Below are 18420 nucleotides of genomic sequence, written 5' to 3'. Positions count from 1 at the left end.
GGACAGAATATTTTCCATCAATTTGAAAAAAACAACAACTGATTTTCTGGTGTCGTCAGTAAAGACTATAAAGAATATTTTTTTTCCCTGTCTGATTTTGTATCTAAGTGACAGTATTATCTATATAAACAAAATGAAACTTGAACTACTGCAATAGGTAGGGTACTTTTTCATTTAGATGTTCTGAACAGAAAATATGTCTACTTTTCTGTGCTATCCTATTTTATGTGGACCAAATGGTGGTGTAGGTCTAAAATGCTTCACATGTGGCTGTTGGTTTGAATTTTCGAGGATGGAGTTTTTTGGGTATGATGGATTCAGTGGGCAGTCAAATAAAAAAAAAATCGGGAATTCAAATCTCTATATGGATTATTTATAAATATGTTGAAATTTTCAGTTCTTTCTGTTGCAAGAAAAAAAAGTAAAATTTCTATAACTATACAAACCTGGACATTATTATTAGCTCCTAAGAACATTGAAATATGAGTGAGTAATCTAATAAATGCAACAGATATTCTATCTATTTTTCTGTCCTGTACAATAACAAGTTTCTGTCCCAGAGTTGTTGCTCTACCAAGTATATGACCTATTGAAGTTCTGTCAATACTGTAAAAAGTAATGTAAACATTTAGGTAAAGATGTCAATGATCAAAATTTGTACATAAAAATCCACATATAAATTCGGCAAAATAGATTTATGAGTAATAAATAAATAATTTTTACTTAGTTAATCTAATATTCCATTTAATAAAAAAAAAATAAAAAAGCCTTAAGTGTCCAAGCACACCTATCAGGATTGAGCACTGACTGTGCATTAATGATTTGCATGGATTGTAACTTGAAATTCTGTCATTATATTCCTCTGCTTTACGATGGCTACAGTGGTACCTGAAGACCTAGCTAATTAATCAGTAGGAATTAGCTCTGGATATACCTATCTGAATAACTTTAAGCTACCAGCTGATTACCTTTCTCATCCACAGAGCACCAATCAAAATGCTCGAGTTAAGATGTGTATTCATCATATAAAGTGTTCAGGCTCTTGTGAGTGAAAGAGTCCAGCAAGGGTAGAAATTGAACTATTCAAGTTAGCAAGGATGTAGATGTATGTAGCACATATATAAATTTCAAATGTGTAGTAAATTTCAGAAAAAATACCTTGATTAAAACTTTTTCATAAAATATAATTATTATACCCCTCATCTTTTTTGTTTCCTGCAACTGGTGCATGACCATGGCCACCTATCCTTGCATTACAAACCCTACATTTAGTTTCAACAGTTGGTCTTCCACACTGAAAAATTAATGGTGAATAATGAAAATATAACAACAAAAACAATAATGATTACAAAATAGGTTCTAAGGAGCCTGAATCAACGTATGAGTTAAAGATGGGAAATGAAATATAACAGCAGTGAACAAGAGGCTCATAATTTTAGACTTATGAGTTTGAATATCCCTTTGGTATCTGTGTGCCTCTCTTGTAGAGGATCTCCCAATCATCAATTCCTTTTATATGTCATTCTTGCCAAATCTGTTTCACACTGGCCTAGTGGTTTCAGAGAAGAAGATGAAAATACAATTTTCCATCCAAATAGTTAAATGGATACTATGTGATAACAATGCTGCCATGTTTGCCATCAGATCAACATAGATGAGGTTCATACAATCATCAATCATGAAAAGTATTTATTAAAATAAGTAGCCTTTAAATAGTTTTTTGAAAATTGGCCATTCAGAATTAAGTTTGCATCTTTTTTTCATCACAACCAAATTACAGTTATTTTGAGTTATTTTCAGTGGATCGTCCTTAGACCAGTCCTTCAAGTTCAGTTAATACTGGCCTAGCAGTTTCAGATTAGAAAACAAAAATGTTATTACAATCAGATTTCAATAAGAACTATGTGCCACTTATGCCAAAATTTTTGCCCTTCCCTATATCTTTTGAAGAGGGTCTCCCTATCATCAATCCTGACAAGTTTTCACTTAATTCAAATGAATATTCAGTAAAAAATTAAAATTCTAAAGTGTACAAGAGGACCAAATCAGATCTGAGCACTGATGTGAGTCAATTATTGGCAAGGATATAACCCAAAAATCTGTTGTTTTATTCCTCTTCTCCACAATGGCTACAGTAAGGCCTGAAGGCCAAGTCAACGATATATCGTCAATTAATCATTGGAATTAGCTCAGGATTTACCTATCTCATTTACTTTAAGCTACCAGCTGATTGCATCTCATCCAGAAAGCAGAAAGCGTCAATCAAAATCCTTGAATTGTGTACATAAAATCCATGCACAGTTCTATCAAAAATACATGTAGGACTATTTCCTCAAGTTTCTGTAGTTCTTAATCACATTTCTGTCTAAATATACCCATACATGAGGCATTGCTGCATGGGGCCAACTTATTCATTTTAAAAGCTTTTGAATGCATCATTGAGTTTCACTATGTGTACAATCAGGCATACAAATGTGTATGTAAATATACATAGTGCTGTTAAATTTTGCTGCAATTGCAAATCCAGAGGTTTAGACATCTTTTCAGCAGAACTATTTTACCTAACACATGATCACTCAATGAAATGAAAAATATGAAATAGACATCTTAAATAAATATCATACTAGTTTTGAAAATGCTGTTAACAAATTTGCATGGTAGAAAAACTCCTATACTTACATCTCCTACAACATATGGATGACCATTAGGACATTCTGAAATATACATATAAAAATATATATATATATATAGTAGAAGTAGAAAGTTATCTATAAAGTTTAATTCTATGGATTTATTGTAAATTACCCTTAAAATATCATGCATTAAAGAGTAAAACAATGATCCATCCAAAAAAAGCGTCAAACTAGACTAATACTTGTGATCTGTGAAAGTCATATCTGAACACTGTGTCATTAAATTGTCCACCTTTTACAAAAATTAAAATCCGATATTGATATTTTTTAGCAAAGTGGTGTGGATATTGTTTTGCTTTTTTCCACAAGTATATAATTCCATACAAAATTTACAAGAGAATCTAATCTGTTAATGTAAATGTCACAAAAAACTAAAAGCAATTGAAATTGGCATGTTTTTTTTTTTATTGAAATAGGTTGGAAATTGAAATTTATGGAAAGTTGGACTTCATAAAAAGAATGTTGGTTCATATATTTAGAACATACTCATTTCCTATCTAGTCACAGTTATAACCTTGATACATTGAAATACTGGCCATTTAATCCTTATTTGAAATTTTAGCTATAAAAAGGTGTTGATTGAACCTTTTAGCAGAGATCTCCATGGATGTAAACTTAACCATGGAGGCACTTTCACTGACACCATGGTTGGGATAATTTGACGATGTCGGAATATGATTTAACAATGGCAATGCCCCATCATAAAACAGGTCATGGAGATCCCTGTTATAGAACATACATCAACAAAATTATGAAAATTGAACTATCTTTAGTTTGTTAAATACTGTAATTAATGAATTGAGGTAGAACTATATCTAATAAAATGCTTCGCTGAGCGCAGCCTGATACAACCGCATTGGCCGAACCCTGAACAGTTGGGGCAAATTTGGACACAATATTCAAGCTTGATACTATCTGAATTTGGATTGTGATCAAATTTTTGACATAATATAGGTTTCTGACACAAAATAAATGTGGTCAAAGATCTTACAAATCTAATGCACAATACTGTGCAATTGAAGATTTCTTCTTGAAACTTTTCAAAAATTTGAAATTTGAAAATTTTGAAAAAAAAATATGAGCCCTTTTAAAAAAAATTGGAAATCCCCCTTCCCCCCAAACTTTTGGAATCCCCCTTTTAGCATTAACCATCAAACTCAATTGCAGTCTTTCCTTTGAAGGATGGAACCTTGTAGTACAATTTTAGAGAGATCCATACACTTAATCACAAGTTACTGTCAGGAAACTAAAAAAAAGCCTTTTTTTAACCATATAAGCCCATTTAAATACATCATAAAAGTATTAAAATAGAAAATGACATTATAGTCATGGCTAAAATTAAAAAACCTTCATCAGCAACTTTTAATAGTAATATCTAAAAATAAAATTCCTTCAGCAGCATTTAAAAGTAAATTCTAAAAATAAATTGAGAGCTAGGACTTTGCAACCATAAAAACCCATTTAAATACATCATAAAAGTATTAAAATAGAAAATGACATCATAATCATGCCTAAAATTAAAACACTTTCATCAGCAACATTCAATAGTAATATCTAAAAATAAAATTCCTTCACATACATAATCATGGCTAAAATTAAATAATTTTTAAAATAGAAAATGACATCATAATCATGCCTAAAATTAAAAAGCCTCCAGGGCTAAAAATAAACAAAAAACCTTTATCAGCAACATTTTATATTGGCAAATTTCCAATGGAGTTTATTATACTAAAGTTATTGGCAAATTTCCAATGGAATTTATTAATACTAAAGTTATTGGCAAATTTCCAATATATATAATTTAAAACCAGTGTAGCTGAGATATTCAAATGAGTTTGAATTACAACCCCAATAAATTTGCAACCATAAACATGATAAAAGCCCATTTAAATACATCATAAAAGTATTCAAAAATTTAAATACATCATAAGACTATTAAAATAGAAAATGACATCATAGTCATGGCTAAAAATAAACAAAAAACCTTCATCAGCAACATTTTATATTGGCAAATTTCCAATGAAGTTTATTATACTAAAGTTATTGGCAAATTTCCAATGGAATTTATTAACAACAAAGTTTTTGGCAAATTTCCAATAAACATAATTTAAAAGCAGTGTAGGTGATATTCAAATGAGTTTGAATTACCAACCTTTCACTGCTTTTAAATTATGTTTTGTACTTAAGTAATTGTCCATTAACCTGGAAACCCTTGTTTTTCCACTTTTTTGCCCCTTATTCCTTAACGGTTTGAGCCATAACCCCCCAAAGCCAATTCTTATCATCCCTTTGTGGTATGGAAACTTGTGGTATAATTTCAGAGAGATTCAAACACCATTCCAAAAGTCATTGTCTGAAAACTAGAAAAATGCTTATTTCGGCCCTTTTTTGTCCCCACATTCCTGTTGGGACCAAAACTCTCAGCATATCAAAGAACCCCCATAATTCAATTTTTTAATGAAATCAAACAAAGTTTATTTTTGGACCCTTCAATGTGGATAAATTTTAAAACGAGGCCCAAAATCCAAAAATCTAAATACACGGTTAGATTCAGCATATCAAAGAACACCATATATTCAATTTTTGTTGAAATCAAACAAAGTGTAATTTTGGACCCTGATTCGGACCAACTTGAAAACTGGTCCCATAATCCAAAATCTAAATACATGTTTAGATTCAGCATATCAAAGAACCCAAAGAATTCAATTTTTGTTAAAATCAAAATAAGTTTAATTTTGGACCCTTTGGACCTTAATGTAGACCAATTTGAAAACGGCACCAAAAATTAGGAATCTAAATACATGGTTAGATTCAGCATATCAAAGAACCCCAATATTTCAATTTTTGATGAAATCAAACCATATCATTATTATTTGCTTTTATATATAAACCAGGAATAACCAACTTAAAATGGAAAATTTTAAAGAAAAAAAAAAGGAAAAAAAGGAAAAAAAATTCCCCCCTCCCAAATTTTTTGAACCCCCTTATGATTCATCACCCCCAAACTCAATCCCAGCCTTCCCTTTGTGGTATTGTACCTTGCACTACATTTTCAGAGAGATCCAAACACTTGAACACAAGTTATTGTCTGGAAACTAGAAAAATGCTTGTTTTTTGGCCCCTTTTTGGCCCCAAATTCCTAAAATTTTGAGGCAATTACCCCCAAAATCAATCCCAGCATTCCCTTTGTGATATGGAACCTTGTGGTACAATGTCAGAGAGATCCATACACTAACACACAAGTAATTGTCTGGAAGTTACAAAAATACTTATTTTTGGCCCCTTTTTGGCCCTTAATTCCTTAACATTTGGTACCATAACCCCCAAAATCAATCCCAACCTTCCTTTTGTGGTATCGAACTTTATGGTAAAATTTCATAGAGATCCATTCACTTAAACTAAAGTTATTGTGCGAAAACCAATGTGTCTTCAGACGACGACGACGACGCCAACGTCATACCAATATATAAAATGCTCCGCTGGGCGCAACTTGATACGACCGCAGAGGTCAAACCCTGAACAGTTGGGGCTAGTATGGACACAACATTCAAGCTTGATACAGCACTGAATTTGGATTGTGATTAAATATTTTACACAGCATAGGTTTCTGACACAGAATGAATGTGGTCTAAGAACTTAAAAATGTTTTTAATATACCTATTCAAACAATATCATTATCATTTGCTTTTATATATAAATCAGAAATAACCAATTTAAAACGGAAAATTTTAAAGAAAAAAAAAGGAAAAAAAAATCCCTCCCCCAAATTTTTTGAACCCCCTTATGATTCATCAACCCCAAACTCAATCCCATCCTTCCCTTTGTGGTATGGTACCTTGCAGTACAATTTCAGAGAGATCCATAAACTTGAACACAAGTTATTGTCTGGAAACTAGAAAAATGCTTGTTTTAAGGCCTCTTTTTTGCCCCAAATTCCTAAACGTTTAGGGCAATTACCCCCAAACTCAAACCCAGCTTTCCCTTTGTGATATGGAACCTTGTAGTACAATTTCATAAAGATCCATACACTTACACACAAGTTATTGTTATGAAACTAGAAAAATGCTTGTTTTTGTCCCTTTTTGGCCCCTAATTCCTAAAATTTTGAGGCAATTACCTCCATAATCAATCCCAGCCTTCCCTTTGTGGTATGGTACCTTGCAGTACAATTTCAGAGAGATCCATACACTTGAACACAAGTTATTGTCTGGAAACTAGAAAAATGCTTATTTTTGGCCCCTTTTTGGCCCCTAATTCCTAAACGTTTTGGGCAAATACCCCCAAACTCAATTCCAGCTTTCCCTTTGTGATATGGAACCTTGTAGTACAATTTCAGAAAGATCCATACACTTACACACAAGTTATTATCATGAAACTAGAAAAATGCTTGTTTTTTGCCCCTTTTTTGGCCCCTAATTCCTAAAATTTTGAGGCAATTACCCCCAAAATCAATCCCAGCATTTCCTTTGTGATATGGAACCTTGTGGTACAATGTCAGAGAGATCCATACACTAACACACAAGTTATGTCTGGAAGTTACAAAAATGCTTATTTTTGGCCCCTAATTCCTTAACTGTTGGTACCATAACCCCCAAAATCAATCCCAACCTTCCTTTTGTGGTATTGAACCATATAGTAAAATTTCATAGAGATCCATTCACTTAAACTAAAGTTAGAGTGCGAAAACCAATGTGTCTTTGAACGACGACGACGACGCCAACGTCATACCAATATACGACCGCAAATTTTTTTTGCGGTCGTATAAAAACTACATCCTTTATGAAAAGCAAAACTGACTGATTTGATATATATAATACAGTGATCTGGAAGGATTTTTTCTCTATGGGCCCAGGGCCCCCCAAAAATAAATTCACTGGGCCATTTTTAGAATTAATGGGCCATGTTGTCAAATGAGTGGGCCATTCATTTAAAATAAAAACAAAAAATAAAAAAAGTGTATATTTCACTGTACTTACAAGTATGATTCTAACTAATATCATGGATATTGTTCCTGTGATTTTGTAATTTCAATTTCAATGAATATACAATAACTTCTTCCAAACCGGGCAATATTTACGATAACTTTTATTTACAATGTTAAAACTGGTACTGTTCCCTTGTTCATGTTCATGTTCATGTTTTTTTTTACATTAAATTTGGGTCTTCGTCGATACCATACTTATTCCAGACGTTCCGTATTAGAGGAAGTTTCTGGCATTTCCTCTGCACTTGAATTATTATTACTTCATCACGATGACAAGAATAACAGTAGAGAGCAACGTTAATTGATAAGACACAACAACAATTCGCTGAAGGCATGTTTACAAAATGTCAAAACGAGCCAAAGACCAAAAAAAATGACAAGGACAGTTAAGCCCCTTTTATGGAGACAAATACTATGCTATTCATAAAAAGGCTTTTGGGTTTTTCAATCGAAATAATAGCAAGCTTACTTAAAAGATTATAATTAAAGAAGAATTCTCGCCTGTACTAGCCAATTTTCACAAATTTAAAGTTGTTTATAAAAAATTATATCATGAATGATGGTTAATTACGTTTTTTGGGTAATCAGTCATACCGCATGTTGCTATTATAACCATAGGAAAACACCCGAGACGTCCCAAAAATATATAAGTGCTCCTATCATTGGAGTAAACACTTCACAGTTGTGTACTCACAAATGGCGGCACGAAATACGATCGGAAATCCATTTGACGATATCTCAACGTTTCAAAACGAAGTGAAAAATATCATGCGCCACGCGGGCGCTTACATTTGTCAATCTATGCGCCATTTCTGGTCGATAAGCGCAATTGGTGCAAGGCGCACGTCCTTCCCGATCACTGATAATATATAATGCAAATTAGAGAATGGAACTATAATTATAAACAGAGTACCACATGATAAACTCACTATACATGACTGGATTTTCTCCTGAGGTAGTTCTCCCATCGAGTAATGCTTCTCTGACATATGCTATTTCATCATGGGGCATTGTAGGGTAATAAGAATTCTGTAAATAATAAGTATTTATATCTACTGAAAATAAATCTTTTACTCTAAATAAGTTTTCCTAAAAATTATGGTTGTGTAAGAACAGTCATCTTGATGCAGAATCTTGTTGAAAAAAAGAAAAGAGTAATAACTAGAGGCTCTAAAGAGCCTGTGTCATTCACCTTGGTCTTTGTGCATATTCAACAAAGGATGATCTCCAACATTGTAGACAAGAATAGAATTCATGACAAAAAACTCTGTTTTGTTGATCTTGTATTGCTGATCATTTAGTCTGTTTAGTTCTCTCTATCTTCTTTAGTTTTTGCTCAAAACACAAAAGAGGGTAAAAAAAATCCTCATTTAAGGGCAATCTCTCTTACCGTTAAAAGGCTTGTATAGTCTGCGGTTTTATTCTCCAAAATTGAACCTGCCAGAAGGGGTGCGAACTATAGAGTACAATAAGCAAGAAATAAGAGAAAAAATTCAATTTCGCGAGGTGGTTTATTTTCGTTCCGCCATGTTTGTTATTGATATTGTAGAGGGCGCTCATTTTTCAAACTAATAATTTTACCTAATCCATATTAATAAGTTCAATATCAAATTAATATTGATAAATTTAAAAATTAAACGCTTCATAACAAATTTCTCATTTCTTTACAATGCATTGCTTATAAAATAAACTGGTATCTGCTTGAATGAAACTGTACAAAAAAAGTAAAAAAGACAACCGTAAACCAGCTTACGATGTGTAAATTACAAAACGTAATCGGTTATTATACGTTCCGTTTTGGTGTTTCATACTGTCTAATATGTTATTTATTAGCTTTAAACCCGTCAAACATTAATGTGATAGATATATTTAACACTATTTTACATCAGGATGGAACTGTTTTACTTTCAAAGTCATATTATATTGATATCTGGTATGTACGGATTTCGACTCTCACCATTTTTTCTCTTCTTTTACACATGCTTTTCAAACTTCCGGTTTAAACATAAACAAGTTTCTAAATTGTTTTTTGTGTGATTTAGACTTATTTTAACCATTGTGAAGGCTTTTAGAATCATTTACAAGCAGTTTCAGCTCCTGTTTGTTGATGGAAAATAGGTTTTTCCAAGAAAATACAGTAAACGACCAAACACAATTTGAAATTACCGGAGTTTCATTAGACCTTTTCTAACAGTTACAAAACGTTTTTTTACCAAAAATTTTGTGGTGAGAAGGGGGTGCTGACTATGTACCAGTGCGAACTATACAAGCCCGATTACGGTAAAAAGAGTGACAGTCTACTAACTATATCAACAAAATTTGACTTATTAGTAGATCTTGCCTTGCTGATCATTTTTGTGATTTAAAGTTTCTATTTGTCCATTATAATGTTTATCATATAAGGCAAAACACAAAAAAAAAATTGTAAAAAATCATCATTAAAGAGCAATAACTCCAATAAGGAGTTGTCAGATGATTTCTTCCATATAGTCTGAATTGTAGCTCTAAAAATTGTCTTGCTGATCATTTTTGCTTATTTAAGTTTCTATCTATCTATTATATTTTTTAAGATATAAGGCAAAAACGCAAATAACTGGTAAAAATCGTCATCAAAGGGCAATTACTCTAATAAGGAGTCGACTGACAATTTTGACAATGCAGACTTATTGGGCCCCTTTATAGCTTGCTGTTCGATGTGAGACGAGGCTTCATGTTGAAGGCTGTACTTTGACCTATAATTGTTTACTTTTTATACATTGTGACTTGGATGGAGAGTTGTCTCATTGCACTTCCACTTGTTATGTTCAGTGGACTGTGAAATTGGGGTCAAAACTCTAATTTGGCATTAAAATTAGAAGGATCATATCATTGGGAATATGTGTACTAAGTTTCAAATTAACTGGACCTCAACCTCGTCAAAATCTACCTTGACCAAAAACTTTAACCTGAAGCGGGACAGACGGAAGGACGGATGAATGGACTGACGAACGGACGCGCAGACCAAAAAACATAATGCCCCTAGGTGGGGCATAAAAATAAGAGTACTGTTATTACAGAAAGGGACAATATTTCTTTATAAGAGGAGTGAATAGAATTATTAGATTGTGGATGTAAATTGATTGCTACTTGTGATAAAGTTTTGCACAGCTTTGAATATAAATTTATTTTGATCTTCTGTTAGTTTATCGGAGCCAAAAAGTAAAACATTAGTGGAAATTCTGATAGGAATTCCTAGTTATGTATGCTTTGATGAGGTACAATGAATCTTTTGCATTTTAATAAATAGAGTTCTGTTGTTTTTGTTTCTCCACAAACATACTTTGGAGATTGTATCAAGTTTCTGTCATAAAGGAGTTTGTTGAGTCCGCTATAATTTTTTCTTAGTCTTGCATGATATATTTGACCAGACCTGAAACCACAATAAAAAAATACAGGCTTAATGATTACTTTTGAAATAATTTTTGGAGGCGAGAAGGGATGGACTGTAGTTCAATAGTCTGTGAGTTCCAGGATTTCACTGTTGATCATCAAATTATTCAACCAAATGACTATATACCAAAGGACCAAGTTTACCTCTTAAAACCAAGATAAACATAAACTCATTCAATCAAAAATAACTTACAATCATTGTTTGGGGGTTAAAAGCAATATTCATCAGTGGTACCAAAACAGTTGTTCTGACAGGAAACTCAATCAACAATGCCCGGTAATGAACCAACATACAAGCAATGTTTTGTTCTGTCAAATTCATGTTCCCACAAACATTATAGCTGGGATCATTCCATATCACATTTCCAATTACTGCCACAGGAAAATCCTAAAATATCAAAAATAGTTTTGTTGTCAAATTTTAAATAATGAATTTTTTCATGAGATAAATTTTCATTTGTTAATTAACACTATTTTACTTTCAACAACTAATTTTATTCAATTGACTTCAGTGTATGAATATTAAATCATAACATGTATTTGTTGCACTCAGGCCTTGTTGCATACAATCTACTATTAATCAGAAGTATAGAGGCAATTATTAGACTTTAGTTGATTTAAAGCTTATCTTATGGCATGCATGTTTGTCCATTGTTGGAACTTAAATGTATGGTTAACTTGGGTTGTTGTTTGATGTTTTATCTATCTTCTTTTTCTCTTTCTTCCTAAACCTCACTTAAAAAAATCAGAATATTCTCATTACTTATCTTTATGTCCTGGGGATGAATAGTAACAAATTTATCAAAAGGTATTACTTAAAATAATTCCATTTTTGTCGAGCCTTCGACTTTAGTCGAAAAAGCGAGACATAGCAATCCTACATTCCGTCGGCGTCAACGGCAGCAGCGGAGTCCACAAATATTCACTCTGTGGTTAAAGTTTTTGAAATTTTAATAACTTTCTTAAACTATCCTGGATTTCTACCAAACTTGGACAGAAGCTTGTTTATGATCATAAGATAGTATCCAAAAGTAAATTTAGTAAAAATAAAATTCCATTTTTTTCCATATTTTACTTATAAATGGACTTAGTTTTTCTGCCGGGAAATATTACATTCACTCTGTGGTTAAAGTTTTTAAAATTTTTACTTAAAACTATCCTGGGTTTGTACCAAACTTGGACAGAAGCTTGTTTATGATCATAAAATAGTATCTAGAAGTAAATTTTGTAAAAAAATAAATCCATTTTTTCCTTATTTTACTTTTAAATGGACTTTGATTTTCTGCCAGGAAACAACACATTCACTCTGTGGTTAAAGTTTTTAAAATTTTAATAACTTTCTTATACTATTTTGGATTTGTACCAAACTTGGACAGAAGCTTGTTTATGATCAAAAGCTAGTATCTAGAAGGAAATTTTGTAAAAAAATAAATCCATTTTTTCCTTTGTTTACTTTTAAATGGACTTAGATTTTCTGCCAGGAAACAACATATTCACTATGTGGTTAAAGTTTTTAAAATTTTAATAACTTTCTTATACTATTTTGGATTTGTACCAAACTTGGACAGAAGCTTGTTTATGATCAAAAGCTAGTATCTAGAAGGAATTTGTTTTCTTCCAGTTAACATTACATTCAGTCTGCAGTTAAAGTTTTTAAACATTTATTAGATTCATAAACTATCCTGGATTTTTAACAAACTTGGACAGATGCTTCTTACAATCAAAAGATAGTATCAAGAGGAATATTTTTATTGATTTACTTGCTCATTTTTGTTGAGCCTGCGATTAACAGAAAAAGTAGGTGAGACACTGGGTTCCGCGGAACCCTTACAAATTTTTTGTGATATTGAGTACTTGCATAAATATATTTTTTGATGACTTCAACTGAATTGCCACATGCACTTTCATTATGTGGATTTAATCAACAGTGAAGTATATTTTTAAGTGTGGAACAGTACAATTGTAATTGATTGATATAAAGTTGGGAATAACATTAAAAGTCAAAGCAACATTACTTCTGAATTTTGTTAAGTGTTCTTTGACCACTTAATTATATATGCTAAGCAGGTCTAACAATAGAAAAGTCTGTAATTGTGCTTTACTTCCATATGTTTTTGACACAAACTCATAACTAGCCTATACTATGTATTCCCTGATCAAATGACGTTCAATACACTGTAAAAAGGGAAACTTTTGCAAGAGGTTTATTTCCACTAATTTGGTGATTTTATCTTTTCACCAAAATATCCCAGTATGTACATTTGACCTTGATGAAGATCATAAGCAGAGATTTGAAAAGCATATTCTTTAAACTTCAGGAAAAGGTTTGACCTTAAAAATGGCAAAAATAAACCTCTTTACAGTAAATATGGCTTATTTGAGCATTAATTCACTCCTTAAAGTGGCTACTTCATAACTTTATCATACCTGTCAACTGACCCGTATCCTGCGGGTGTGACCCAAGATTTTCACAATTCTGAGGGGTCACCCGGGATACCCGCAGGGTCGTTAACTAACCCGTGAATTCTGAATATGACCTGTTTTCACCCGGATTCTTAAGTCTTCAGACTGATTTCATAAATGATTTTCCTATGAAATACCGGAAAATTCGTAATTCTTCCTGGACAAGAAGTTCAACTAGATGTGTAAACTCAAATTAAGTGACCCATTTCAGTGCATGGCTTCACTTGACAGCTTTGGTGTCCAACACACTGTTAATTAACACCAATTACCTTAGCTTTAGGTCATAAATAATTTATGTATTTCAAAGTTGTTTTACAAAAAATTAGAGTTACTTCCCCTTTTTTATCACCTTTAAAAATATACTCCTTAAATTTATGTTTATTTTTGTAAAAAAGATTAAATCTAAAACAAATTGAATGCAAATACATAATAGAATATTACTTTACATTACTTTTCTACCTTAGTACAATTAGAAAATAAATAGTTGAATTTTTTTTTTTTCATCTCTACCTCTTTTAAATGTTTAACCTTTTTTAATTGTACTCTATCATCCATCAGTCTTGGGATAATAAATATAGCTGGACAGTTAAATCTACACTGAATTAATAAAGATTAAAAAAAAAAATCCACACTGAATATCTTAGGACTGGTGAAATGATTATAATCAAGAACAAGGGGTAAAGGCTAGGCTTGAAATGTTCAAGTATTTTTTAAAACATTAATCTATCAAAATCATAAGTGCATTGCAACAATAATAGTTTTAAATTATTTTCAGTTAATACTTAACCATTGGAACATGTTTTGGAAACTGTTTGTTTTAAAATATAAAAACAAATATAAAAAAAATGTCCCCTAAATACTTAAATTCAGCAGGAAAAAAGTTTGTACGTGTTATGACCTGAGATTTTATTCTTCAATGCAGGTCATGACCTGCATTTTCATTTCCATAGGTTGACAGGTATGACTTTATTAAAAGGTCACCTCTACCTCAGTTGTCCTTGTTGAGTAAAAGTATGGATTTTTTTTAAGAAAAATTTTGTTCCATGTTTTTTTGTATACAATAGTAATATGTCTTTTTATCATTAGATGAATGTTCCATACCTTTTGCTGAAACAATGCATGTTTTCTCATATACTCCTTTAAAAAGCAAATGCCCTGAAAAACAAGGAAATCTGTGAATATATTTTGTTAAAAAAATCATTACCTGAGGCAGATTTAGAGAAGGTAGGTACACTTGGGTTAGTAACACCCTTATAAAGAAATAAATATCATCAATGCAATGTTAAAACTAAACAAGAGGCAGTTAAAATGGCAGCAAACCATGTTTTTCTTACATTTATCATTGTCAATGTTAAAGATATTAAGGGCCATCTCTCCTGAACAGCAAATTGAAAATCATTAATACATGTTGTCATCAGTAACAGCATATTAAATTTGAAAAGCATTGGTTGCACAGTTCTTAAATTATTGCCAGGAAAGGATAAAGTACCATAACTCCTGAACAGAAAAAGTTGAAATCATCAATATTGAGCTTGACCCTTTCTGTCATCAGTAACAACACTAATTAATAATCAGATTTTCGTCGGAAAAACGTAGTTAGAAATTACAAAGAAGTATTTGCATATCAGTCAATGCTTGAAATTTTGTTTCTCAATTACATGTCCTTGTGATTAATCTGTAAACTATACTAAAGACATTAAAAGGCAACAGGTAGTACAAGAACTCTGAAAGGTGACAGGTCTTTTATCATAATTTAAGCAACACAGTTGTTTTGCACAGTAATCAAGATCTCTCTCATTGAAGACTAATAAGTTCTCTAATCCTTAAAGATGGTCATCCAAACTTCCAATATTTTAACGAATGAACTCAAGAACAATAATTTGACAGATAAAGACACATTTTCATTGCTGAAGACCCCACATTGATCTAACCTATAGATGTCTTTTATAATTCTTAATGCTGTTAAAATTATGTATTCCCAACAAATTTTGTATGAATACAATACAAATGGATAAATTAAATAGCCTTTCCTATCAGATCTATTTACAATGCTGTAAATTCAGAAATGATTGCGAGGTTTTTATTAATGCAAATAACACGACTGGGTGAGTATCGCAATAATAAGAACTCGCATTCTGATAACTGAAACATAGATCTGTATGCAGATTTTTTTGAAATCACAATAATTAAACTGCATTTTTGTCTATTCTTGAAAAATCGCAATAATTTCTGAATTTACAGTACATAGCTAGCTTTCATTAATAGTGAGCTCATTTTGACCCTGCTTTTCATTTTTTATCGACTTTTTCAAGTTGGTGCTCATCCAGTTGGTAGTTAAAATGTGTAAGTTTTTGTTTTATGACATATGGTCTACATAGGCAATAGAAAAGTTTGTGCGCAAGTAAAACTGGTTTAGCCCAACCACATTTTGTGCCTGTAAAAAGTCAGGCTATATGGACTATGTGTTGTTTGTTGTCATTGTTTCATGTATTTTTCAGAGGAATCAGTTGTTAAGATGTTGATGATGTCTGTAATACAGTACAGTATTTTTGGTAATCCTGTTTTCCCATTTTATTTATATCAAATTATTTGCTGAAATACCTGAGGTGGGAACTGTTTCTCTTGTCCAAAAATACATTTCATTGTAACCTCTCTGTGCAATGCAAGAATGACCATAACTCTTGTCTGCCAAACATTGGGCCCTATAGCTAAAGGCTAAAATTTTAAAAAGTGTATATACTGGATTACATTCAAACGATTACATTCAAACATTAATAGTTCATAAATTTATCATGTTTATGATGATGATAGATGGCTGTTTAACATCCAGCGGCAAATTAATATGCATATTCAGGACGAGAACATTTTAATGTAATATGAATATTTACCCAGCTTTGTACTAGACCGACACGCTGAGCCAGATTTTTAACATGCTAGTTCACAAGGTAACAGTCCGCAGGAAGACATGTCACCTTACCCGGACACATTATTCTGACTCTGAGCCGACCAGTCTTTGCTCTTACTCCTTTAATAATGCCATGTGCTTAGAGAAGAAGCAGCAAATACCAAGTTTTAAGTCTTTGGTTTGACCTGGCTTGGGTTGGAAACCCACGACCTCCTGCACACGAGGCAAACACGCTACCACGAGACCACAGAGACGGTTTCATAAATTTAATTCTTCACTAAATTGTCAGTTTAACCGGTTTGATATTTTATATTAAAATTTTACTGGTAATTAATTGATAACATTAATAATGACAAACTGTGGTAAACTATTGAGTTATTTGGTGTTTCAAAGTTTCTTTTCTGGGTACAGCGTATGTTTTAATGTGGGACAGCCCTAAGGTGTTTTTGTTGGAATAATACTTACATTTAAAATCTTGTTAATCTCACTGTCATTTTGATTAATTGCCGCTGTAACTAAAGTCTCTCTAATCACTTTATAGTTGTTGCCACAGACAATGTACCTATCCTGGCATTCACTCACCTGAAACGTAATAATAAATTTACTTTACAACATGTAACTTTATTATTCATTATTGAAATCAATGTCATATTATCACTTTATAAAATTTATTTTGAGGTATTTAAATAAAGGAATAAAATTAAAATGGATATATTTTATCTTGTTATTAATGCAGAGAAAATGGTGTATTTACGAACACCAATAAGCAATATGAATGCAGATTTTTTAAAATCAACTTTATCTGACCTTACAGTATTCTTTACTGAACTGTTACATTTCAATTTGGTAACATTAATGCAAACCAATTTAGAGTTAATAATGAGAAAGACATTTCCAAGAGGTTAACACATATACAAACAGAGTAATCAATAAATAATTTCAAACTGTTTACCTCTCCTCCTATCAATTCAGGCAATCTAGTCCATTTCAAACAGTCCAAATCTGTTCTTGCTAGAACTGCTTGGTACATGTCTATACCAAATTGTCTACATAGCAGCTTCACAAAGTACTTTCTATAGAGCCAAATTTAAACAAAATAGTTAAAATGTAGAAGGTCCAGTAACAACAACACTTTAAGGAATGCTCCAGTAATTTATTTTTTATCGTAACGACCCTGCATACCCGAGGTATCCACTTTATGGAATCTACTGACAGAAGATTTACCAGGCGTTGGTTCACTTGTGTTTTAAAATAGTTAAAAGTGCAAAAGAACACTTTTAATGTTTTGCTATATTTAGCAACAATTCAGAACAATTTGACAATAGCTTATTATGCATTTTGTAAGAAATGGATGACTGCAACATATTTTACTTGGTTATTTCTAAAAGTCAACTTTTTGCCTATGTTGCATGTGATGCTTCCGTAAATTTTACTTGTATACAGACTTCATCTGTTGAAATATAATGTGACCGTTTTGTGTATCTTTATATCTAGCTATGTTGGAAGACGTGCATAATGATAGTGCAAATGATTAAAATAAGAATTGTTGAAGTCTCTAAGAAAACCTATAACACTTCCATTGCTTTTTTTTGTATGGGTACTGTGACGTTTATTGTTAAATTTAGCAAGTACATAATAAAATACCTTGGCCACTGGAAATGACATTCTTCACAAAGTTTCCCAGCAGATTCAAACAACCTTTTTTCCTCAGCAGTGAGGACTATGTTTTTGTCTGCCATTCCATTATAGACATGAACACAACTTGCAACAACAGACATGGCAAACTTAGTCTTTGCTATGTCCTCAATCTTCTCCAATACTCCTGTTTCAATACTGGAAAGTGTTCTACTAGCATTTCTTAACATATTTGCTGCAGTGTTGTATACCTTATGAGTATTATGGTATTGTTGGTAGATAGAATCCTGAGTAATAAAATGACATTGTTT

General features: G+C 32.0%; 1 protein-coding gene across 1 annotated transcript in view; it reads right to left on the bottom strand.

Moving 5' to 3' along the window:
• LOC127721093 (E3 ubiquitin-protein ligase rnf213-alpha-like) overlaps window positions 1–18420 on the bottom strand; it is a 160901-nt gene that overhangs the window by 32882 nt on the left and 109599 nt on the right. The window contains exons 54-63 of the mRNA XM_052227777.1: window positions 18119–18396; window positions 17427–17547; window positions 16940–17056; window positions 16171–16284; window positions 14671–14724; window positions 11300–11494; window positions 8607–8706; window positions 2680–2714; window positions 1197–1294; window positions 447–606 (exon numbers count right to left, since the gene is read on the bottom strand). Coding sequence (XP_052083737.1) covers window positions 447–606; window positions 1197–1294; window positions 2680–2714; window positions 8607–8706; window positions 11300–11494; window positions 14671–14724; window positions 16171–16284; window positions 16940–17056; window positions 17427–17547; window positions 18119–18396 — 1272 coding nt within the window. The remainder of the gene's footprint in view (window positions 1–446; window positions 607–1196; window positions 1295–2679; window positions 2715–8606; window positions 8707–11299; window positions 11495–14670; window positions 14725–16170; window positions 16285–16939; window positions 17057–17426; window positions 17548–18118; window positions 18397–18420) is intronic.

This window comes from Mytilus californianus, unplaced genomic scaffold (genome assembly GCF_021869535.1).
Source record: "Mytilus californianus isolate M0D057914Y unplaced genomic scaffold, xbMytCali1.0.p SCAF_1, whole genome shotgun sequence".
Taxonomy (NCBI): Eukaryota; Metazoa; Mollusca; class Bivalvia; order Mytilida; family Mytilidae; genus Mytilus; species Mytilus californianus.
This window is presented reverse-complemented; position numbering and strand designations above follow the sequence as displayed.